The 23,872-nt window shown below is 34.7% G+C and overlaps 5 protein-coding genes, 1 long non-coding RNA gene and 1 pseudogene across 7 annotated transcripts; 6 read left to right on the top strand and 1 right to left on the bottom strand.

Moving 5' to 3' along the window:
* Positions 1 to 2,433, top strand: LOC120136164 (annotated as a pseudogene).
* Positions 2,434 to 3,234: 801 nt separating this feature from the next.
* On the top strand, positions 3,235 to 4,160 carry LOC120136165. The gene is made up of 3 exons (XR_005517310.1): positions 3,235 to 3,322; positions 3,436 to 3,574; positions 3,893 to 4,160. It is a non-coding gene; the product is annotated as an uncharacterized LOC120136165 (long non-coding RNA).
* A 701-nt stretch (positions 4,161 to 4,861) lies between these two features.
* LOC120136198 lies at positions 4,862 to 6,839 on the bottom strand. Its single transcript, XM_039152304.1, has 8 exons — positions 6,715 to 6,839; positions 6,390 to 6,471; positions 6,093 to 6,160; positions 5,848 to 5,988; positions 5,609 to 5,650; positions 5,373 to 5,509; positions 5,194 to 5,295; positions 4,862 to 5,073 (listed from the first exon to the last, which is right to left on the bottom strand). The coding sequence occupies exons 2-8, from the start codon at positions 6,467 to 6,469 to the stop codon at positions 4,945 to 4,947; spliced, it is 699 nt and encodes a 232-aa protein (XP_039008235.1). The 5' UTR covers positions 6,470 to 6,471; positions 6,715 to 6,839; the 3' UTR covers positions 4,862 to 4,944.
* A 1,016-nt stretch (positions 6,840 to 7,855) lies between these two features.
* On the top strand, positions 7,856 to 9,026 carry LOC120136197. 2 transcript variants are annotated; one of them, XM_039152302.1, is made up of 2 exons: positions 7,856 to 8,888; positions 8,919 to 9,026. In XM_039152302.1, exon 1 carries the CDS (start codon positions 7,910 to 7,912, stop codon positions 8,813 to 8,815), a length of 906 nt encoding a protein of 301 aa, XP_039008233.1. In that variant the 5' UTR covers positions 7,856 to 7,909; the 3' UTR covers positions 8,816 to 8,888; positions 8,919 to 9,026. The 2 variants fall into 2 exon arrangements, with proteins under 2 accessions (XP_039008233.1, XP_039008234.1); XM_039152303.1 differs by having other exon boundaries at positions 7,856 to 8,885; positions 8,916 to 8,987.
* A 4,732-nt stretch (positions 9,027 to 13,758) lies between these two features.
* Positions 13,759 to 17,729, top strand: LOC120136195 (probable magnesium transporter NIPA8). The gene is given in 15 exon segments (XM_039152300.1): positions 13,759 to 13,890; positions 14,014 to 14,137; positions 14,520 to 14,607; positions 14,689 to 14,750; positions 15,061 to 15,146; positions 15,263 to 15,336; positions 15,684 to 15,719; positions 15,722 to 15,785; positions 15,872 to 16,000; positions 16,086 to 16,185; positions 16,270 to 16,389; positions 16,783 to 16,873; positions 16,962 to 17,025; positions 17,209 to 17,305; positions 17,400 to 17,729. Coding segments are annotated over 14 exon segments (1,323 nt in total). The 5' UTR covers positions 13,759 to 13,890; positions 14,014 to 14,044; the 3' UTR covers positions 17,619 to 17,729.
* Positions 17,730 to 18,749: 1,020 nt separating this feature from the next.
* LOC120136194 (pentatricopeptide repeat-containing protein At3g26782, mitochondrial-like) lies at positions 18,750 to 20,885 on the top strand. Its single transcript, XM_039152299.1, has one exon. The coding sequence runs from the start codon at positions 18,759 to 18,761 to the stop codon at positions 20,808 to 20,810; it is 2,052 nt and encodes a 683-aa protein (XP_039008230.1). The 5' UTR covers positions 18,750 to 18,758; the 3' UTR covers positions 20,811 to 20,885.
* An 862-nt stretch (positions 20,886 to 21,747) lies between these two features.
* LOC120135889 lies at positions 21,748 to 22,353 on the top strand. Its single transcript, XM_039152054.1, has one exon. It carries the CDS (start codon positions 21,748 to 21,750, stop codon positions 22,351 to 22,353), a length of 606 nt encoding a protein of 201 aa, XP_039007985.1.
* The last annotated feature ends 1,519 nt before the right edge of the window (positions 22,354 to 23,872 follow it).

Genomic DNA, 23,872 nt, shown 5'->3' with positions numbered 1-23,872 from the left:
TTACTCAGCTCCATACAGCTTGATTAGGGTTTATTAATTTGCCAAACAGTACTTCCCCTCATTTTTTGGCTGTAGGAAGCGGAAACTTCAAAGGAAAGCCGAAAATGAGCTTTCAAGACGTTCCGACTGGCGGTGCTCGTTCCTCATCGGCGTCCAAGAGCCCCTCACAAGCTGTGGCAGCCGGTATCTTCCAGATTAACACTGCCGTCGCCGCTTTTTCGTCGCCTCGTGGAAGCCATCGGCACCGCCAAGGACACTCCCGATCACCGCCTGAAATCGTACTCTTTTTTTCTTATGTCTTGGAAGTAATAGATCAAAGATGCACTACTCGTTTTTTTTCTCCTCACGAAGTTGAAAATTTCTGATCGACAGGCACAACACTAGGCAAAGGATTCTGCAACTAGTGAAGAACTTCCGCTAAGCTCAAGACCTTGACTGAATCCGATCATGACCCTACTGTCAATGTATCTTTCCTTCATCTCAATTTTTTTTTTTTTCTTTCGAGTGCCCATTTTATATGTTCAATTCATTTCGAATTTCGACTTGCAGCCAAGTAAAAGGTAGAAGATGCAAGCTGGCCAGAGATTTCAGAACACACTACGAGTTCCAGAAAGTCAGCAGCTGGCCTCTGAACGCGAGTCTACTTACTCTCCTGCCGCTCCTCCGCCTTCCTTGCCTCCAACGTATCAGTCTTTTACGTTTTGCATCATTTATTATTATTATTACTATTTGAGGCCTTATATTGATTGGATGCTTTGTATGTAGCAGCTCCGGGTTCAATGATTCTCAAGAGCAACAACAACCTTTTCTTATGGGACAGAGAAGGTGAGAGTTTAGTTCATCCTTTCCTTTCTTCCCCAATTCTTTTTCACTTATCCGTTCATCACTTGTCATCGTTGAAATGAATGTCTTGGTATAAGCATTAGCTATGAATTTTGTTGTCGCTTTCCTTAGTCCATTGATCTTGAACATTTTTTTTACTCCTATGAACATGCCTGTCTTTTTGGTCAAAGACGTTTCATACAATTTTGCCGTTTTATGTTGTTCTTGTTGCAACTTGCAATGGGTTGCAAGAGCCTTTTCTTTGTGATCCATATTTATCTAAGAAAATGTGCAGACAAGAGGTGCTTCTGCTGGATAATGAAATTGGGTTCAACGAAGCTATATGATGAAAGAGAACACGGAATCAGAGAATAGAGGAGCAATAGGACAAGTAATGATATATTTAAGGACCTTGCCGTTCTTCCACGACCAGGGTGTGGTCATTGGTAATTGGCAAATACCCCTTGAGATACATTTTCATTTATGCATATCGTAATGCTAGATGTAGATAATGGCTGTAGAAACGATTACAAAAAAAAGAACCGAAAATAAGAACACATATACGTGAAAAACCTGGAGAAATTTCACTATGCTGAAAAAGAGTGTAACAATATAATTGCGACTATGCGCAGTTTAAGGGTTAATATCTTTATTTGCATGCCAAAACACTACTACCTGCTTACATTTTATCTATTTATCTGATGCTTTGTTTCATCATAAACAGATGACATTTCATCAAACATTGATGCTTCCTCTGCTGCAACAACCCAGGGTCGAGTTCAACTAGCCAGGGTTCCAAAAGTGTGAAATCTCGAACCTCATGGGTATGCTGTAAACTGTTGATTCTCTAGAATTTTATTTGACATGACATGCATGGTATTTGTAGTTGAAATTTTGCTGAAGAAACTCAAATGTGCAAAGATTGTTTCAACTTTCAGATCGGTTCACCGTAAGCTTGCTCGATGATAGAGAATGAATTTGCGAAAAGAACTTGAATAACCGATGAATTGCTTTTTTTAAAGAGTCTGATTAAAGAGATAGTGCTGGCGAGTTCATAAACTTGCTGTTGTCAACTACAATAACAGATTAACTCATAGCTTTAGCCCCTGCAGTGCCCTGGTTCTCAAAGTACTTCATTTTTAGAACCATTAGGTATTACCTATCACCACATGAGCACAATCTGGTATTGTCCTCGGGTATTGTCCCCGAAGAGTACAATACCAGATTATGCTCACAAAGCCTGCACGACACGATTCGGTACTGGTCAAAATGGTGATAGGGCGTGACAGCATATTTAAATCTGTTTGAAATATTTACAAGAGTAATGTGATCTGGTGAACCATTTTCCCGCATATTTCCCCAACTTCGATATGTATTTTGATATTTTCATTTTGATATCTCTTTCCTTTCTTTTCTTTTTTTGGGCAGTGCTGGTGGGTGCTGGGAATTCTAGTGTTGGTGCTGGTAATTTTCTCCTTATTCTTATCATTTAGTGTCCAAGTGGTTTTATAAAATTACTACAGTGAGTGGTATATATGTTATATGAGTGCAATACAGGGCGTGTATATGAAAATAAATTGATATTTTATCTATACAACATTTCATATGAAAACTTTCGACTCTTCACAGTTATATTGATATGAAAATAAATACCATCTATTTGAACAATAATATTGATATAAATAGACTTTGATAACTTTTACCTTTAATTTTTAAGAAAGAATATCTATATATATATATATATATTATTTTGAACGGAGATTAATTATCAATTGATTTAATGTGATAAGATATTAAATTTATTTAATAATAATAAAATTAATTGAATTATGATGATTTCTCAATAATAATACTGAATTTACAAAGAGATAAAAGAACATAACATGCCTATAAAATTTTAAAATCTTGATTTATCAATTTACATAGTTTAATTTAAGTTGTCCGTGTACCCTAAAAGGTTTAAAGGTCCAACGATTATCGGCGAGGGTGACCTAAGATATCTGTCAATGATGATGAAAGGTGGTCGATAATGAAAGATTTTATTAAATTGATATTTTATCTAAAATTTAAGAATGAAATTAAAATTTTATTTAAGTTTAGAGATCAATTTAATGTTTTTAATTTAGATTTTAAAAATTAAATTAAAAATTAACTTTTTAACTAACTTGTGACATCGTTAAAATAATGGCATTTAACATCTTATAAAATGACAATGTAAGTGATCAAACGTTATTTTTTTAAATTTGATGATAAAGAGTGAACACTTTTAAAACAAAGACGACCATTTAGGTAGTTTACCCTGTTTTGTTTTATTGTTAACATGCTAATATATAGTATTTAGAAGTAAACATAACCAAATAAAGATTTGATAATCACCAATTCGAGAAAAGGAAGGAAGTGGGACTCGAAGGTAAAGCCCAAAGGAGAAGAAGAGGAAGAGATGGCAGTGAGCGGCACCCAAATTTACTCCAACGCTCTCCGCAAGCTCCTTACATGCGACGTGTGACTCGTTTTCTTCTTCCCTTTTTCTATTTATTTATGCATTTGATCTCGTTCCTAATTTGAAACCCTAGTCTAGAAATTTGAATCCAAAATTGAAAACTGGAAATGCAGATCCGTGGGAGCATCTTTTGGGGGATAGGGCTGGGAGCAGTGTTTCTTAACCAGCTAGTGAGTTGGGACGCTCAGCTCCAACGGGACCTTGACCAAATGCTCGAAAAGGCCAAGGCAGCCAACGAGCGCCGCTACTTTGGTCAGTGACCCTATTTCCTAAAACTAACTCGTAGATGTTATCAATATACCTGAAATCAAAACAACTAGTATCATCTGCAGTCAATTTTATTCGCATCCATTTATACTATTAGTCTTCATATTTCAGAATGCTCCACTTACAATTTTATAGTCTCTCTCTTTTTTCTCGAAATTATTTCAGTGTTATATATGCATTATAAATCCCTAAATGAAGGAGTTGTCAAAAATTGTTGTTGCTTAAGATTAAAGTTGTGTATCTTATCTGTTTTTATACCATTGGTTTGACATAACATCTCCTTCCTTTCTCTTTCAACTGCAGATGATGATGATTAATGCTTTTGGCCTATCATCATATAAGACATTTCATGCACCAAGAAACCGTGATCATAAAACTGTTTCAGGTTATCGACAGATGATTTTGGACTGTTTGTTTATTTTCGATCCTGTTGAAGAACCTTTTCTTTGTTCCCTTTTTTTCCTTGTTCAATATAGCCTTGTGATTCTGGATGCAAAGTGCAAACTGGTTAGTGCAAGTGTTTCTCTTGTAATAAATTCATAAATGATTCAAAGAAATCGCACTATTTTTCTAGTGTGTCCTGAATTTGAAATTATGTTGCAATCTCATTCTAGATTTCATTTCAATTTGTTAACTTATATACCAATAAGCATTCACTTTGCAATGTTTAACATAATAATACTTGGTTTTTGTTCTTCAATATAATCTAGTAATCTGTATGTTGTTTGTTAAAAGCTGAACTTTGTATTTCTTTAGATAATATACGATTGTGGCTGCGTGCAAGATTGGTTTGTCATCCGCACAGCCTATTTTCTTGTTGTAAGATGACTGAATAATCGCATTACAGCTTCTTCGAAATAGTGGGTCAGTGCCTAGGGCTTGGATGGATGAGAGCTGTATTGTATGTGGAAGTTAAGAAGATATCTTGACGATCAATTTGCTTTAAAATTATTTATGAGAAAAATCTCAACAAAAACGAATCGAACAAGCTGGACTTTTCAACCATGTAGCAGTAACTTGAACTGTTTCATGCCCGTCCCTAGGTTTTTGGCACAAATTAGAGAGTAATGTGTTTAAATGGAAATAACACAATGTGAGGTTTCATCGAATGATAATTTCGACTTGTTTCAATTCGAAACTAGGTCATTTGTTGGGTTCCATATTCAACTTGTCAATAACCATCTTCCTGTTTTCCAATACCTGAATAAGGATATCACTGGCTTGGCTTGTAGGGGTAAATGGCCTCTTGTGCTTTCATTCAAGTTCACAACCAGTCCAAAACTGTATAAAAATGGAACAAAGCAAAATAGTCCATACAAAACAAGTTTTGGGTTCTTATAAAACACCGACATGTCTCACGGAACAAGCTTCCAAGCTAGCTGCATAGTTTGATCGTTGATGTAAGGTCGCAATGTCCACATCAGGGAATAGCTCTCTAGTTCTTCGGACGTTGACTTGAGATTTAGTGATTTAACAATCTTATCCTGCAAGAGAAGAAATCAATGAAAGAGAAAATAGAAATTGTTTCAGGACTCATCTTCGTTGATAATGATAGATGGGGTTTCTCTCAAGATCGAAAGTATGATAGTAGTTACGAGCAGTACCTGCATTGTACAATCCTGCTTCACCATACTATATATGATTCCCATCAGAACAGCATAATCTGTCACTTCGGGTTCTCGAAGACAAGATGAAGCCATTTCATCCTAAAGGGGAAAACAAAGGATCTTTCAGCTAGAAAGTCAACTTCCTATAAACAGAGAGTTGAAGTGTAAACACCTACTTCGCTGCTACTTTCATGCGGATGTAGTCCAACACTAGATTCAGCGTCCAGCAAAGGAGATAACTGTTGATTTGCCATTTGCAGCGTAGCTGTGGCATCCCTCAAGTGGCATTCGAGCTCATTCAGCAAGCATTCGACTGCACGCCATAAGTTTGCAAACACTTGTTGATCCTCGCACAACATTTTACTAGATAAAAGTACAGACAAAGACAGTAAGATTGCAAATAGAACATTACCTTTAATCCAATGATCATGTAGTCCATGTAGGCATGTGTATACTTCCGAAAAGAAAGATCATCATGTAAGTGCAAAAGAGAGATAAAATAAGCAGAATTTGGAGGGTTTTAGAAGGCAAATTACTACATATTATCCGATTATAGTACAAATCAGTATATGACAGAAGAAGACACTGAGTGCTCACTGTTTCCATTTATCAACCAGATATGCTTTATCTACGATGAATGAAAGTACTTACACTTGCTCGTATTATGTACACGGTCATGATTGTTAATACAACCAGCTTCAAGGTATGACTTTAAACTCTTTGTTTCATTGGCTTTAAGAACGTTCTCGATCAACTTGGACGCCTCGTTAATTGGAGGGCGCCGGAGAAACTCTGAAAGAGAATCAAGAAAATACTATCATCAAGGAATCTAGCAAGGACACCATCCTATCGATTGCAATGGATAAAAAATAATGTGGATTTTCAAATGAGCCGACCTAGTCCTTGCTGAAAGCCAGTAAGTAGTCTGCCTCCAACGGCCATCAATTCATCAAGTTTTGCCACCCTACAATGTCCCAAAGCATAATTTCGGAATTCGGTAAAAATTAAACGCTTTATCACTTTGATTTCTATTGAAAATGAATATGCACTTAAATTTGCAAATCCGAACCCTTGCTCTAAGGTGCCGACATACAATATCCAAAAGCAATTAAGGAATGAACAAATCAAACCAGATGTATAGAAGCATTGGAGTAAGTTCAACAACTGTGAAGAAAATTTTGTGCTTTGATTACCTTGTTAAAAAATCTGTATAAATTTGGAGCATCCTCTCCTTTGTTTCTCCTTTTAATTTCATATCGTCTTCACGTTCCATTCCTGCCAAAAAGAAGCTTCAAAAACTAGGTCATATAGGATATAACCAAAACAGGAAAAAGGCACGATTTTTAGCAGAGAAAAAACAATCAAAGGGTTAACCTAATTGTCGTAAAAGAAATTCCAGACATTCAAAAAAGGACGGAAATAAATTATCTCGAAGATTACAACATATGAGAATAAAAAAGGAACGAATGGACTCTTTGAAGCATATCATCGAACACCTTTCTTGCGTTGCATACTTACCCTTCTGTACAGTTATTGAACTTCAAGTAACAGTAATTTTATGGATTAAAAGATTTTCGAAGCAGCTATTGTGAAAACAACAGCTAGCAGGCGGAGGCCAAACCCGAACCAGCCAACTTTAAATCCAGCAATGGTTAGCCGTGTCTGTATACTGTTATCTGTTTCGTAAATTTGTTGGTTCTTTACCTGTTAGAAAACAAAATAAGGGGTAAACTAAATATTTAGTCACTTAACTATTCGATTTATTCTGTTTTAGTCACCTAATTATTATTTTTTGAATCATACCTAACATTACGTTTAGTTTTATTTTGGGCGCCCACTTTTAAAAAATTAATGGTGATATTGATATGTCACGTCATTATTAAAAAATAAAAATATCACGTCATTAATTTTGTTAATTTTTTAACGACAAGTTACTAAAACGAAATTAATTGTGAATTTAGAAAAACATGTCACTTTAAAAGAAAAAATTATAAACATGTCATTCAATTATTAATTTTTTATTATAAATATGTTATTTTGAGTTTTTTTAAGAAGATTAATATTTTTTATTACTTAAGTCACTCAGTAAGTTCAAATCTTAATATAATTAAATTATTAAAAATGTATTTAAAATTATCAATAATTAATAATTTTTAAAAGAGAATACTTGAATATTATATTAATATTGTATATATATAATAATATTACTTATTATTAAAAATTCAATAACTATCTGATATTTTATTATAGATTAAATTTATCAAATATTTCTAATCATATTTGGGATTAAACTGAAATAATTTATAAATAATAAAGTTTAAATTTATTTATTTTATTTAAATTAAAATTAAATTAATAAATATGTAAATATAACAGACTAAATATATTAGTATATATATTTACTTAATTGTCGCATTAAAAAATCTGTTTTAACATCAGGTGGTTTAATTAAAACTAATTTGATAATTAGCGACCTACATAAAAAGTATTTAATTCAGTACTCAAAATAAAATATATCTATAGTTTAGTGACTATTTGGATATTTTACCCTAAAAGATATTTTATCCAAAAATGAAAACGAAAACAAAAGTTGGGTCAAGCTTCGGGAAAAAATCAAAATCGGCAAAAAATAAAAGGAGTCCCACTGGAGGTCCCCTACTGTTGATCATCACTGGAGCTTCTCTTTCGCTTTGATTTGCCTTTCTTTTCTTCAATGGCGGGAATAATATACCAGATCTTAGCCTCCTCCACGCTTCTCTCTCTGGGTCTTTACCATCTCACCTGCACCGCCCGTAACTTCCTCAAATCCCCACAAAGCTACTCTGCCAAGCCCTTTTACCCTTTCCCTTTCTCACCCAATCACCGCCTCAAACACCTCCCTCTATATCTCCTTATTCTCTGCCTTTTCATCGCTTTCCTCCACCAATCCATCACCTCCTCCGACCCCGATCCCCTCGTGAAAGGCCGCACCCCCGTTTACCGCTTCATTACCCTCAACTCCGCCGCCGTTTTGTTCCTCTTCTTTCTCGTTTCCCTTTCGCTTCTAATCTCCGAAACTACATCGTTTCTTCCTTTCCCTCCTGATCTCTTCTTCGCCTTTGGGTCCGCTCTTTTCTTCCTCCATTACTCCGTTTCCGAATCCGCTTCTTCTGTTCAGACGTCTGACCTCCAGGCGAAATGCGATTCCATTTCCGCCCGCGTCTCGGCTTTGGCTTCCTTGATGTCTTTGACTCTGGCTTGTCAGCCTAAGCTTTTTGTGGCGGAGGTGGGTCTGGGGGCGGCGATTTGCTTGCAGGGGCTTTGGGTGTTGCAAACCGGGCTTTCGCTCTACGTCGATGCGTTTATACCCGAAGGGTGCCATAAGCTGCTGGATGTTGTGAGTGGGGTCGAGGGATCCACCAAGTGCGAGCTCGACGAGTCGCGGCTCAGGGCTGTGGCGATTCTGGATCTGGTGTTCGTTGTTCACGTTATGTTTGTTGTCATCGTTGTGATGGTCACTTACGCTCTTGTTGCTAAGACTGTTGGGACGAGGAAACTGGGATCGTACGAGGCATTGCCTGCCAATGCTGCTGATAATAATCATATTCAGATGAAGGCTTTGACTGGCACCCAAGCTTGATCCGTTTTCTATTTTTCTAACTCTCAGCTCTATATTTTCTTTCTTTCCTTTCTAATGAATTGTCAGTTTGATTCTTGTTGTGGCATTCATTTCAAGTATTATTAAGTATGTCAAAGTTTTGAACTATGTAAACTGTTGCCACTTTTTGTGTATACAAGCTATTTCCACCTTTCTCTACTTTTTGAGCTTGCTGGTGGTAGACATTTTCACTTCATTATTGATCTCTCTGTCGTTGAATTCTGTATTCATTGGATGTTAGTCATTGGTAAATGGAAATTAAAATTAGTCCAATGTTTAACAGCGTGAAGAGCGAAAAAGAAACTGATAGCTGATGGCAGTAGGCGATCTTTTTCTCTTTATATAAAGGGTTACTTTTCTGTTCGATTGTGTTATTGTTTGAACTACATGTGTTCAGAATCTGAATCTGTAACTTGATTCCGTGGAATAATTTGGTCTTATATCGTTACTTTGCTTTCTTATATCAATTTGTGCGCCATTAGTGTAATGATATAGAATATTTGATCTTTAAGCATCTATAATATGATTGTCATGTTGTTTTGAGTGCAAAATATACTCCATAATTGATTTGTAAGTTTTTTAGCACAAACGTGCATCTCGACTACAAAAGTCCTTTGCCTTACGCCTAGATCTACCCTTTGCGCCGTACTCATTTTAAAGCTAAGATGTCTGGCAGAGAAGACAGTGAATTATCAACCATGTCATTAATCTGTGTAAGCGTCAGATGGTAGATTTTAGCTGGAAAAAAAAAACAAAACAAAACTATACCATTTACCCGCATGGATGTACATCTTTTTAGTAAATCTTTGTTTGTGTATTTTTATATAATTAACATGAATTAGTGGATTTGGTGGAATGTGTTGGGACATTGAAATTTTGTCTATATTGATGAAAAATATAGTGTATAGGCTACCGGACTTGTCTGCATTATTAGCATTACATTTTCGAACCAGATCATATGTAGCCAAGATTTTATAAATGTATCAAGTAGAAGTTGGGATGAATATTTTCGAAATAGATTTCATGAAGCTGGACCGACAGGTATGTATAAGTAAAGATAGACTCGCATATTGAAATCATATTTCATACTTGAAGAACCTATTTGGTAGCCATTGAGTTTGTATTCATTCTTAGCTTAATATAAATTATCTGCAAGCAATGAGGCCTTCATTTTGATAGTGTAGGGACCTTTCCTTAAACTCTCTTGTCATAAAGATTATTTGTGCATGCTTTCTCTTTCTCTTCAGTTCAATTTGAATGGCACCTCTGGAAAGGCTCCTATCAGAACCCGTCTTCCAGCGTTTCTTCAAGAAAACATCAGAGTACGAACCAGACCATGGTGGCCAATTATGTATGATTTTCGCCTTACCCGATATCAAAGGTAGTGTCTTGAACCGAAATTTCCTATTTGTTGCACTTATGGATTTTCTTGCCATTCGTAACTGTGTGCTAGCAAGTTCATATTGTTTTCTTGTTGCTCTTGTGAAGATTAATATTGATACACATATCTATATCCATCTATTGTCTTTGCATTCGAGGAAAATATGTACCGTCTGATGAGTTTAGAATCCTGGTTATTATATGTCGAGAAAAAAAAGGAAAGAAGGTGCTGTGAAAGGGGGGAAGCTGAAAAAAAAAGGGGGGGAACAAAGGTCATAATGATTAATAACCATTTACCAAGGGCGTTTCTTGTATATCTTTTCAATTATGTACTTAAGCTTTCAACTTAGAACTAATTGGTAATAGCTAGAAGGTCCCAACGTGGGTATAAAACTATAGGAACCTAAGACTTTGTGGGTTACACCAATTAACACTTCTCCAACATGTAGCACAAGGGATGGCGTGTAATAGAGAGCAATCGAGCTACTGATGTGTGTTTTAGTTTCAACAAGCTACTGAAATCTAGTGTTACAGTCCAGTAGAGAGAAATCGAGTGTTATCGGTGGTGTCTGGAGAACCGAATCGTGTGTAATACATAGTGTCTGAATTTGGGGAGAGAAGGCTTTCACTTTCAGAATCTTGAAAAGCAAAACTGTTTTACCAAAGTTATGCTACTTGTGTGATGTTGCTCTTGGTCTTTCACGCATCCTGTGTTCCTCTTGCCGTAATGTCACATTTCGAGAGCTTGCATAAACTTTGGTTGTTTTCTCTTTTTTCAAAATCAGTTGCTCTCTTCTGTCTACACAATTCAAAGTTACTGGTTGAACAGACCGATCATCGGTTTCCGATTCAATCAGTTCAACCAACTAACCCCGTCTGGTTCAAACAATACTGACTGCAACCGGGAACCAACCATTCATTTTTCCCTGAGAAAGTGAAGTTTTTGAAATTTTCTCACCATTTTTGCGATTAGATAATACATTTGGTCAATTCGGCCAAAGATGGTGTTCTAGCTCTAATTTGTCCGTATATATTGTACACATAAATATGTGCATTTTTCAAAGTCTATATAAGCGTGTTGAATGAATTCTGAAAAACAATACCACTATTAGCCAAGAAAAATAGAAGGTTCTAAACTGTTTAAAGAGAATAGTATTTATAATAAGCGACATAGATGCAGGATGGGCCAAGGAGACGAGCATGGACAGTCGTCTCTTGAAATTTTAAAATATTCTTATATTTTAGTTTTGTTTTGTGTTTTCTATTGATAATCTATTTTCGATTCCTCGAAAATTTTATAAATTCGTTCTCCTTTACAATTTTATAAGTTTATCTTCCTAATATAAATAATATATCCGTCCCTTACGTAGATGCAATTACAGCATGTCTTGTCTACATTTTTAAGTATTCAAATTAATAAGCTAATAATATCTTAAATCCCAATCAAAATTAAAAATTTAATTTTTTTTATCTGATATTATCAACTTAAAAGTAAATTATATTAATCTTTTCTATTAAATAGAGCCTCTCCACCATTAGTATTTGTTCATGACAACTTTATTTACCGAAAACATGAATTTGTGATAGTTGTTAATTTAGGATCTCCGGCTTTTTTTTTAGATAACGCTTCAATATATCATGTTAATTTTTTATAACGAAAATCAATTAATAATAATTATAATAAAAACAAATTTTAATAATCAAAGTAAAAAAAATTCTAAAAATCCAGTGATCGTGAATATAATTTATTCTAAAATTTTAACTCCTCACCACGCATTTCAAAGTTCTATCAACCACGTTAAAGTTGTTTCGTTTCACTTTATCCCAGTTAGATGTTCGACTCGTTACTCGTTAAAATAATTTACTGCTCAACTCGACTCGTTATTCGTTAAGCTCATTAAAAAATTACCTTATTTTTTAACTAAAATTAAATTTTACTAATACTATATGAGGATATTAGGGTTGGGTTTTTTTTATTAAAATAATATTATTAATTAATAATATTTTATTATTTATTAAAAACAATAGATTAGTTAACTTATTTTTTTTATTATCTATTAATAAATTAATTATTATTATTTAGATTTATTTTTTGAATGAAATAATTTTGAAATAATTACTAAAAATATATTTTAAAAAAGTAACGAGCTGCTAGCGAACTTATCGAATCAAGTTAAATTTTGTTCGGTTCAACTCGTTAAATTCTTGAGTCGAGTTTGAATTCAAGTTGAACTAACTTAAAACAAATATTTACCAAATTTTAATCAAATCAAATTCAAATTCGTTAATTACCCATAATCCCAGCTTTTCACAATACAGATAATGATAGACTTCTTCATGCACTTTGACTTGACTTTGAGTGTGGCGGCCACCGCGGGTGGTCTTTTCTTTTGGCTCGAAAATTTTCCAATTTATTTTTTTTCCGATATTAAATAATTAATATTCTTTTGAAACGAATATTATTTTATATTTATTTTAAATTAATTAAAAGGATTCTCAATTTCTCCATTTTCTATTCAAGAAAGATTATTAAACTAATATTGTTGTAAATAATAAAATAATTATTTAATTTTTTAGGGTAAATTATCTATTTCGTGTTCTATCTATTTTTATATTTTTATTTTATGTCATTTAATTATATATATATATATATATATATTATAAAATTGTATCTATCTATATACTCTTTTCTATTATGGTAATTGATCATTAAATTTGATCATTAACTTAACGAAAATGATGATGTGTCATGATATAATGATAGTTTCAGTTTTTAAAACTTATACAGTTTATTAATTTGGTCATAATTTAAAATAATTCAACAATTCATTATACATTTTATGTCATGTCACTAGGGATGTACCTTTATGCTAGAGAGTGAACTTCTAAAATTTAATTAGGGGATAAATTATAAAATTAGAGAGAACGAAAATAAATTTTTAATAGAAATACTTAAGAAATCTAAAATATATGATAATTTTAAATTTTTAATGGGAGAATGCCCCACCTGCCCCCTCGATCTATCTCTTCATGTCACCAAGTCAACAATCAAACCTAACAACCAATAATCAAAATAGAAAAAATACAAGGTTAATACAATTTTGTCAAAAGAAAATTAGATAACTAAAACATAAACACAAGAATAAGTGAAGGATCAAATAAATAGTTTATCTATTTATTAAGTTAAATACTTAAAAATGAATTAAAAATATAAGAAATGATATTTTTATTTAAAGCACACACAAATGTTTTAAATTTACTAGTGGTAGGTATGGTTACCCTTTCATTTTTGCTGTTAGAATATGAATCGGCACATAAACATTGACTCTCATGTATTTTCACACAAAATTATAGACAAAAATCACATCTTTTTTTTGTTTTATTTTTCTTTCTTACTTTTAAAGGAAAATAAAGCTTTCGATTCTTCGATTTTAGATCCATTGCCCCTCCAAAAACAACTGCAATTGCAATTGCTCATCTGGTTCTCATTCTCCGTTAGGTAAAGTTTTTTTTTGGTGTTACGTTTTATCAACAAACAACAACAATATTGCCGCCCAGCATTGAATCCATCGCATTTAGATTCCGGAATCGATTGAACTTCGACTAGATCGGATCAGATATTGTGTTCATAGACTTGATCCTCCGCTTCGTTTCCCTTTATCTACACAGATGCTGGTGTATGATGCTTTTTCCCCTTTTATGTTCTTCTTTTTCGTATGGTTTGAACGATTGATGCTGCATTTATTGTCAATATGTACTGTAGCTCTGCTAAAGTTTTCTACTGCCTGTTGGTTTTTCAGTTTTTCTTAGGGGGAATCGAATTTCTAAATCATGGGAGATTGGGTCATTGGAGCATTCATCAACCTCTTTGGCAGTATTGCCATAAACTTTGGGACAAACCTTCTTAAATTAGGTCATAATGAGGTAACGGTAGTTGCTAAATTTTTTTCCTGTTCAGTATCCCCAACTCATGTACTTCTAGACATGGTTATGTTGCTGAATTAGCATTCAGCAACACTAGATCATGTCTGAGCTTTGTAAAACTCTTGCTTTTTTTTTGGATTACGTCTGAATTCCATTGATCTGGTGGATTAGTTAGTCTTTAGTCTTTACGTCCAAAGTAAATATTATTCTGCTTCTTTTTCCTAGCATATGGTGAAAGGTCGTCAAATTTGGAAATAAATGTCATTTCCTTTCCATATTTCATTATTGATTAATTTGTCCATTCCAAGTATAGTGTAACGGCTTTGAGTTTATATCTTAATACTATTTTGCTTGTCCGATTGGGTCATACTTAAATGTGCAGAGAGAAAGATATTCCACAATGGATGGGGAAGGAATGGCCGGAAAGGTTCCGTTGAAACCTATCATATACTTCCAAACATGGAGAGTTGGTACTGAATTTAATAAATGGGTTTTCTATTAATGCTATATGTGGAGTGAACTAATGTTGAAATGTAATTCTTCATTTGCAGGTATCCTAATTTTCATTCTTGGAAATTGCCTAAACTTCATTTCCTTTGGTTATGCTGCTCAGGTTAGTACCCCCACCAGCCTTCTGATCTGAATAGGCTCGATTTCAACAAAATTACATAGTAAGTTTCCTCCATAAGGAAGCTCTGAACAGCTTTAGCTTAAATGTTGTGGGCTTGATGTAAAGTTTTATCCTTAACCCTTTGTTAGTTGTAAGTAGCTTTAGAAAGCTGGACAATCATTAATTGTTTACTTTCTATTGTGAATTATTGTTTGTTTGGGACACTGCAAAATAACATGGCCATTTGTTTGTGGGTAAAGAGGCTGCTTGTTTCTTTTTCTGTCTCACATTTTCCTTATTTCTTCCTCTGCAGTCACTTCTTGCAGCCTTGGGATCTGTTCAGTTTGTATCCAACATTGCATTTGCTTACTTCGTGCTAAACAAAATGGTTACTGTAAAGTATGTTTTACTCTGAAGCTAGAGTTAAAGTTTGATAACTAGAAATGAGTCAATTTTATTTCCTGGAATAGTCTCCAATTCTGTCTCATTGACACTCTTGTTAGTTGTTATTTCAGGGTACTAGCAGCCACTACATTTATAGTTCTTGGAAATTTTTTTCTTGTCGCCTTCGGCAACCATCAGTCTCCCGGTATCTGATCTCACTTGATTTTTAGACATGATTGTATTAGTTTTCGAATCCTGGTTGCATCCCTTCCTCCTGACCATCAGCCAGTTGATGAGGAGGAAAGGAAGACATACAACAATACATGTATATAAATGTGTTGGGTCTCTCTCTCTCTCTCTCTCTCTCTCTCTCTCTCTCTCTCTCTCTCTCTTATCTGTCTATCTATTTATATATAAATTACTTGTAAATTTATTTATAAGCATTAAGAGAGAGAGAGAGAGAGACACTTGTCTACATGCAGGCATGGAGATTGAGCTTTGGTTTCACTGGTTCTAAAACAAATGCATGGACGGTTTCTGTTTCCTTTTCAGTTTATACACCGGAACAATTGGCAGAGAAATACAGCAATATACATTCCTTCTATACTGTCTAATTCTGATCTTAGTTGTTGCATTTCATCACTATATCTACAGGTGAGATTTGTGAGTCAACTGTTTTAGTGATTTGCATTGACATTTTTTTTTAACTGATTGACATGCCTTAATTTGCAAACATTCAGGAGAGGGGAAATTCTCCTTGCATTTTCTGGACACGAGCTTAGACCTTATTGGAACATGCTGCTTCCTTTTTCGTATGCTGTAGTTTCAGGAGCTGTAGGATCATGCTCAGTGTTATTTGCAAAATCTCTGTAAGTTGGCTGTTTTAGATGTCATTTATCTTTTAAGTAAAACTGCATTGTGATAAAGTCTAATTCTGAATTTCATATTATCCAGCTCTAACCTTCTAAGGCTGGCAATGTCCGATGGTTATCAGTTGCACAGCTGGTTCACATACTCCATGATTCTTTTATTTCTGAGTACAGCTGGATTCTGGGTAAGAATCATGGCAGAGTTTATATTTTATGCTTCTGCCATGAAGAGTATTTTAGGAGACTTATACTAAGCTTTCTTACCACAGATGGCAAGGCTGAACGAAGGGTTGTCTCTCTTTGATGCAATCCTTATAGTTCCCATGTTTCAAATTGCTTGGACTTTCTTCTCCATTTGTACAGGATTTATATATTTCCAGGAATACCAGGTTCTCCTTCTCTTCTCTCTCTCTCACTCACTTACACCCCAAAATGTATATTAGGTCAAGATTCTTAGTTCAAATCACCTCACTCCCTTCCTGCATTAATTAGTTTTCAGTGTAATATACCTCAAGTGCGGTAACATCGTTTTGCTGGACTTATTTATTTATTTTTGCTGCAGTTTCTTTTTGCGGCTATTGTTTGCAGAACAACCTTGTGTGATATTTGCTTTCAAATAAGTACTTGTCATTCAGTAAAAGAACGAAAGTGAAAATTGATGGCCTTTTCCATTTTCATATAGCTAGTCTGAACAAACCAGTATTCTTCAACTCTACTTAAACCCCTACCTTCTGGATAATGAAATTAGATGACCTCAAATGTGTATTTTTTTTATGAAACAGGTGTTCGACGCACTGAGAACAACTATGTTCATACTAGGAATGATCTCCGTGTTCATAGGCATTTCTTTATTGGCACCTGATGAGCCAAGAGGTACATAGATTGAGGACTTTATGTGATTCTCTATGTACAGATTTAAAAGGTGTGAGCTTATTCTGACTTCTATTTTTCCTCCTCTTAGGTGGTGAAGTAAAGGATAATTCGCATCTGAATTCTGTTATGTCTTCCAGCACTGAAACAGACAGGTAAAAGACAGATTCTCGGTGTTAATAACTTATGTCCGTCGTGGGTTGTGTTAAACGGGAGCTGATGAAATGTTGGGCACAGATAATTACTTTTGTTCACCATCATTGAAACTATAAGTGCCTTCTTCTACTTGCATAGCTGTGTAACTATACTTAACCAGCTGTTCTCATTTTTCCTCGTAGGTTTTTCCTGGCAACGGAAGATGCAGAAAATAAAGAGATGAAATCACTTACACAAAGAACGATGATGAAGGTCGCTGATATTCTTGCCAAGGCGAAGGTACTACAAATCGGATTCAGAGAATTACAATTTAACAAAACCATTATAACACTAAATTGGTGTGGATGTTGATATTGTTAAATCCGTTTTGCAGACATGTGCACTCTCACTAGGCTTCGGAGAGGATTCCATCAATGCATCTGCAGTTCTTGTAATGCCTATGATGTCATCAAAGATAACAGGGTTTAGAGGAAGCGGGTTCGATCGGAGTAGGATATTCTCCATGAGAAATTCAAGTTGGAGTAGGGGTGCGGTGGACGAAGAAAGTGCAAAGATGTTAAATGTAGACGGGGTGCTCCCTCAAAGCCCCTGACAGGGATAGCAATGAGCATTGATCTTGAATTCTTTGTTCTTTACATCATTGGTTGTTTAGTAACACGGTAGCCTAAGATTGATTTGTATAGTCTTGCGTACGTTATTGAAAGGAAAGGAAATAGGAGTATGTAATGTAAATTAAGAAAAGAAAATGCATACTGCCGGACTGGACTACTCTGAGACTCTCCCAAAATTATTGTATTCAAGTGTACGGCAAATAATTTTTGTCAGCAGGTTAGATTTTTACCCATTACAATAAATAAAGGTCAAATTATGGTTTTGATCCCTATGCTTTACTGATATTCAGAATTGAATTCATGTACTCTAACTTAGTATAATTTAGTTATCTACTTGTATAATGTGATTCCTTTATCTAAATAATTAAGACATTAACTATTCTAATGATGTATTATTTTAAGGTTTCAATCGGAATAATTAAAGCTCCATTTTTCTATATCGAACCAATTTTTTGTTCCAATTATTTGAGTTGAAGTTTAGAACTTTTTAGATTGGGTAATTACAAGTTAGCATCATAGTCCATGATTTTTATTTTTAATTTTTTGCTTACATTAGTCCTTGAATTTCTACTTTTTATTGTTATGAAGATGTGGTACAATATCAAAAATTCACGTCACTAAAAAGAAAGATTAAAAATAGAAAAATTGCAACCAACTAACCTAGTAGTTAAATGAAATGTTGTTATTTCTAGAGGTCATGGTGTCAAGGGTCAACTGCAAGGGTGATTGAGTATTTATTGTCAAATGGTTGTTAAATGAAATGTTGTTGATTTTAGAGGTCACAGGTTTGAGCGTCAGCGACTGCAAGGGTGATTGAGCGTTTATTGTCAAATGATTGAGATTACTTAAAACATATATTAATTTATACTCACGTTTAGTTTAATCAAAAAATAAAAAAAAAATTATCATATTTAAAAACTATCATGAACAAAGGAAATAAAAAAATAAATTAAAAAAAGGATATCGAATTTATAAATTAAAAAATAGTTTATTCTATATCAAGATATTTATTATCATTTCGAGTTTTTGTACAATTGAATTCGGATTAATTCTAGGACGGATCTTGTTGGAAGATAATTTGGGGGGGGATAAACAAGCAAACACCCCTCATCAAAAGCAGCATGCAGTTCAAGAAGAAGACCCCAAGCAAAGTGGAAGACACATGCATCTCCTTGATCAAGAAATGCAACACCCTCAAGTCTCTGAAAACCCTTCATGCCTCCATCCTCAGAACCGTCGTCCACCTCGATCTCCACCGCTTCACCAACATCATCTCCCACTACGCTTCACTCGGCTCCATTTCCTACGCCTACACTCTCTTTTCCCACCGCGACTCCTCCTTCTTCAGCGATGATTTCCTTTGGAACATCATGCTGCGCGGCCTCGTCGACAATACCTACTACCATCGCTCCTTGCTTCTTTATACCCGTATGCAATATCTTCCCATTGCGCCTGATAACTTCACCTTCCCCTTTCTTCTCAAAGCTTGCGCTTCTCTCCGCAATCTCAATATGGGTTCTCAGCTTCACGCGCATGCCTTTATATACGGCTATTCATCTCAGGTCTTCGTTGCTAACTCTCTTATTTCCATGTATGCTAAATGCGGCCTTTTTTATTTTTCCAAAAGAGTGTTTGATAAAATGCCTCAGAGAAGTATAGTGTCGTGGAGCGCAATGATTGGAGCGTGCTCGCAATATGGTTTTCATGACCAAGGGTTGTTGCTGTTTACCAGGATGCTGAACGAGGGAATCAAACCAAACAGAGCTTCCGTTTTAAATGCTGCGGCTTGCGTTTGGAGTGAGGAAGTGGCTCCTCGTATACATAGAGTCGTTGTGGATAATGGACTTCATAATGATCACTCCGTGCGAAATGCCTCCATGCTCATGTTTGGTAGATGTGGAAGAATCGACCTTGCCAGAACCTTGTTTGATGGGTTTGCATACAAGGATTTGGTTTGCTGGGCCTCGATGATCGACACATACGCTCGGGCTGACTTGTCTCTTGAAGCTTTGCATCTCTTTAACGAAATGAGATTGCAGTGTATCTTTCCCGATTCCGTCGTCATTCTTGCTTTGATTCAAGCTTGTTCGATACTAGCTTCTTCGCACCTTGCACGAGCCCTTCATGTTGTTATTATTCGATGTCTCCCTGATAGTCGGTTGATGCTGGATACCGCGGTACTTGACCTTTACATGAAATGTGGGAGCTTAGCATATGCTAGAAAAGTTTTCGGCAAGATGAAAGAAAATAATATCATCTCCTGGAGCACTATGATATCAGGGTATGGTATGCACGGCTATGGTGGGGAAGCGCTTTGTCTCTTTGATCAGATGAAGGCCTTAAGGAAACCAGACCAAATCGCGTTTGTATCAATATTGTCAGCGTGTAGCCATGCCGGTTTAATCACGGAAGGATGGGAGTGCTTTAATTCAATGGAAAGAGATTTTGGGGTGAAACCAAAATCCGAACATTATGCCTGTATGATTGATCTGTTGGGCAGAGCTGGGCAGTTGAACCAAGCCTTGGAGTTCATCGAAAGGATGCCTGTGAAACCAGATGCTGGTGTCTGGGGGGCACTGCTTGGAGCTTGTAGAATTCATTCAAACGTAGAACTGGCAGAAGTTGCAGCCGGATCATTACTCGATTTGGATGCCGAAAATCCAGGAAGATATGTTCTCTTGTCCAACATATATGCATCATTTGGAAAAAGAAAAGAAGCTTATAATATTAGAAATTTAATGAAAAGTAGAGGTGTGAAGAAAATAGTTGGTCAGACTAGTATACAAATTAAGGGCAATATTTATACGTTCGTGTCCGGCGATCGATCGAACCCCGAAACGGATCTAATCTATTCAGAGTTGGGCAAACTCATGGAGAGGATTAGACAAGAAGGGTATGTACCGGATTTAAGCTTTGCATTGCATGATGTGGAGGAGGAGACAAGGGAGATGATGTTGTATGCACACAGTGAGAAGCTGGCCATCGTTTTCGGGTTGATAAAGTCGGGATACGGAAGTTCAATTCGAATAATGAAGAACTTGAGAGTGTGTGGGGATTGTCATACTGCTACAAAGTTCATTTCCAAGGTTACAGGAAGGGAAATTGTGGTGAGAGGTTCCCAGAGATTCCATCATTTTGTGAACGGAACTTGTTCTTGTGGGGATTATTGGTGACCTCTGTTCTGGCATATTTATGAGCGTTGCTGATGCAGATTGAGTTCTAAACCCAGCTCTTTTAGAACTCGGGGTCTTTCAATTGATATGATTTACCGGCAAACGAAAAGAGATCGAGTATTATTTAAGTAGTTAAATAATTTGATTGACAAAATTAAAATAATAATGATTATATTAATTTTTTTTCATAAATTAAGTGGTCGTGAATGTAATTTATTCTTTTTTAGATGAGAAAAATAAAAATGAATTGTTGAAAATCAAACCACATATCTAATATCATTCAATAGAAAACGACATGTATGATCGATCATCGATAAATCACGTATTTAGTCCACACACTTTACAATTTTTTAACTCACCTAAATAGTTAAAAGTCAATGTACCAAATGGCTAAAAGAAGTCTTAGACTGGCTTTGGGCTGATTATAAGATATTATTTTATTGAGTCTTTGGTTATTAAAACTTATAAAATGATCATCTGATTATAGAGAGTTACTTTCTTGAGTCTCTCGACTATTAGAAGTTATAATATGGTCATCCAATTATTCATTATATTTTAAACTCGTCTTTTTTTGGTTAAAAACTTAACAATCGTCGGAGTTGGGCGTTAGCATATCGAATGAGATATGATAATCGTTTGAGATTATGATATAAGATTTTATCATAACTTAATTAGCATAGTAACGTCTAACTCAAATTGTTGTTAATTTTTTAATGAACAATGACAAGTTTGAAACGTAATGAATAGTGAGATAATCATTTTATAACTTTTAATTAGGCTCGGTAAAATAATTTTTTATAATCAAAAGATTATTTTATAATATTTTTAATAATCAAGGATTCGATAAAATAATATTCTATAATAAGGTATATATGTACTCTACCCTTTATTATATTACTAAAATAACAGAAATTTATGCCAACAGTGGCTGAGACAAATGGCTAAGGAACGAGAAGAGGAAATAACAAAGAAGCCATTGATAATAGCAATGAAAGGGCATCCAGGCACAGGCAAATCCACTTTAGCTCATGCCTTGGCCTCCACCCTCAAATTCCCTCTCATCGACAAAGACGACATCCGCGACTCCTCTTTCCCTCTCCACCAACAACAACCGGCTGCGTCTCGCCACCAGCTCAACGACCTCTCCTACGAAGCTGTCTGGCGAGTCGCCACTACTCAGCTCCACCTCGGCCTCAGCGTCATCATCGACTCTCCTCTCTCTCGGAGAATCCATCTCGACCGTTTGGTCGAATTGGCTGCGTCGGTCGGTGCTCGAATTGTGATCGTGGAGTGCCGGCCATCGGACGAGGTCAAGTGGAGGGAGAGGCTTGAAGGGAGGGAAAAGAGTTGGCACAAGCCTGCCTCTTGGGGGGAGCTTCAGGAGCTGATTAAAGGGTACGGCGGATGCTCTGAGTACGACGTCGGAGATGTGCCCAGGATGTTGGTTGACACGACGACGCCGAATCTTGGGGTGGAGGAGTTGGTTTCCAGTGTGGTGCAGTTCATTGCTTCTGTTTGGTGTCCGACCCCACCTCCGATGTAATTATGACGTCAATACCTTGTTTAGGGGTAATTTACTAAAACAATATCTAAATTGTGTAAGTTATTTACTTTCTACTCGAGTTAGAAAATTTTAAATTAATTAATTTGATGAAAAAAAAATTAAGTTAAGTTCGTGAAATTCGAATAAGATTGAGTTATTAGAATTTATATTTATATTTAATTATAAATATTTAATTTAAACGATTTTTTATAATCATATATTATATTTATTTATTTATATTTTTTATATGTAATATGTATATATCATGCAGAGTTAAAAAATTGACTTGAATTTGATTGATTAGCTTTGAATTATTCTAGTATTATTTTATGAAGTCAATCAAATTTATAAAATTATGACTCGAATAAAATTTTATTCATCCTTAATAATATATATTATGTATTTTTTTCTAATTAAATGATACCTTAAATAATTTTATCTTTAAAAACTAATATTTTTTTAAATAAAAACATGGTATATAAAATGTTTTTTATTAATCTAATGTGATTACAAATAATATATGTTCTAAAAATTCTTAACATTTTGACAATAAAAAGTTCACAAACACTTTTATAGCTTGTAATGCTCAAACCTGTGACCTCTATAGATAACAATCATCTCTTTAACCATTGAAGTAACTTGGTTCGTGTATATTAAATGCTTTTTAAAAGGCTTAATTTGTAAATTATCTTTATCAGCGTGTTAAATTTTTCGAGTAGAATCTTTAATATTAATATCATTCAAGATCAAATCGAAAGAAATAAGAATAATATGTCAAAACATAAAAAAAGCACATACAATATACATCAAAGATACATATTTATCCACCAACATAGATTGGTTCAAGTGGTAAGTAACTTAATATCGTTAAGTAAGGTTTCACTTAATATCGTTAAGTAAGGTTTCGAGTTCAAATCCTTGTGTATGCAAAAAATCTTTGACGGGAGATTCACCCACCAAAACTAAGTGCGCAATGCGGGTGAGCAATATATCAAACTCAAATTTTAGTCCATTTATTTTGTTCACATATAATTTCATCGTTCAAAATTTTATAATAAATTTATTGATATTATATTTTAAAATAAGATATTAACTTGTGAATCATGTAATAAAAAACGATGTCGAAAGGGATCTGAATGTAATATAAAACTAACAATTATACTTAAATTTAAAAATAAAAAATATTAAAATCATTAAAATAAAAGATTGAATAATTATTCCATCCTTAAAACAAACCTTACAAAATCATAAAATCCTTAAAATATAAGAAAATCGAAAATAATTGTGAGTAGAAGGTGAAAATAGACCCCAGGCCTTATCTTCGAAGGAAAACTTTGTCTGTACGAAACCAAATCCTTTGGTCATTGCCCCAAGATGACAAAAACGAATAGACCTACCCACAAAATTATTTTAATAAAATAAGAAAAAAAGAAGGAAAATTAAGCAAGGGCACTCTTTCCCCGGTAACCATATCCCGATATTTCCCGCAATTCCCGTTGATTTGTTGTGTTTGATTCCG

Source organism: Hibiscus syriacus, unplaced genomic scaffold (assembly GCF_006381635.1).
Source record: "Hibiscus syriacus cultivar Baekdansim isolate YM2019G1 unplaced genomic scaffold, ASM638163v2 tig00110621_pilon, whole genome shotgun sequence".
Lineage (NCBI taxonomy): Eukaryota > Viridiplantae > Streptophyta > Magnoliopsida > Malvales > Malvaceae > Hibiscus > Hibiscus syriacus.
The sequence above is the reverse complement of the archived record's forward strand: the minus strand, read 5'-3'. Positions and strand labels throughout refer to the sequence as shown.

Coding starts and splice junctions, on each gene's coding strand:
- LOC120136198 (XM_039152304.1), bottom strand. CDS start 6,469: ATGGAACGTGAAGACGATATGAAATTAAAAGGAGAAACAAAGGAGAGG. Junction 5,651..5,847: donor TGTACATAATACGAGCAAGT/GTAAGTACTTTC, acceptor TCTTTTCGGAAG/TATACACATGCCTACATGGA. Junction 5,074..5,193: donor AGCAGGATTGTACAATGCAG/GTACTGCTCGTA, acceptor CTTCTCTTGCAG/GATAAGATTGTTAAATCACT.
- LOC120136194 (XM_039152299.1), top strand. CDS start 18,759: ATGCAGTTCAAGAAGAAGACCCCAAGCAAAGTGGAAGACACATGCATC.
- LOC120135889 (XM_039152054.1), top strand. CDS start 21,748: ATGGCTAAGGAACGAGAAGAGGAAATAACAAAGAAGCCATTGATAATA.
- LOC120136197 (XM_039152302.1), top strand. CDS start 7,910: ATGGCGGGAATAATATACCAGATCTTAGCCTCCTCCACGCTTCTCTCT.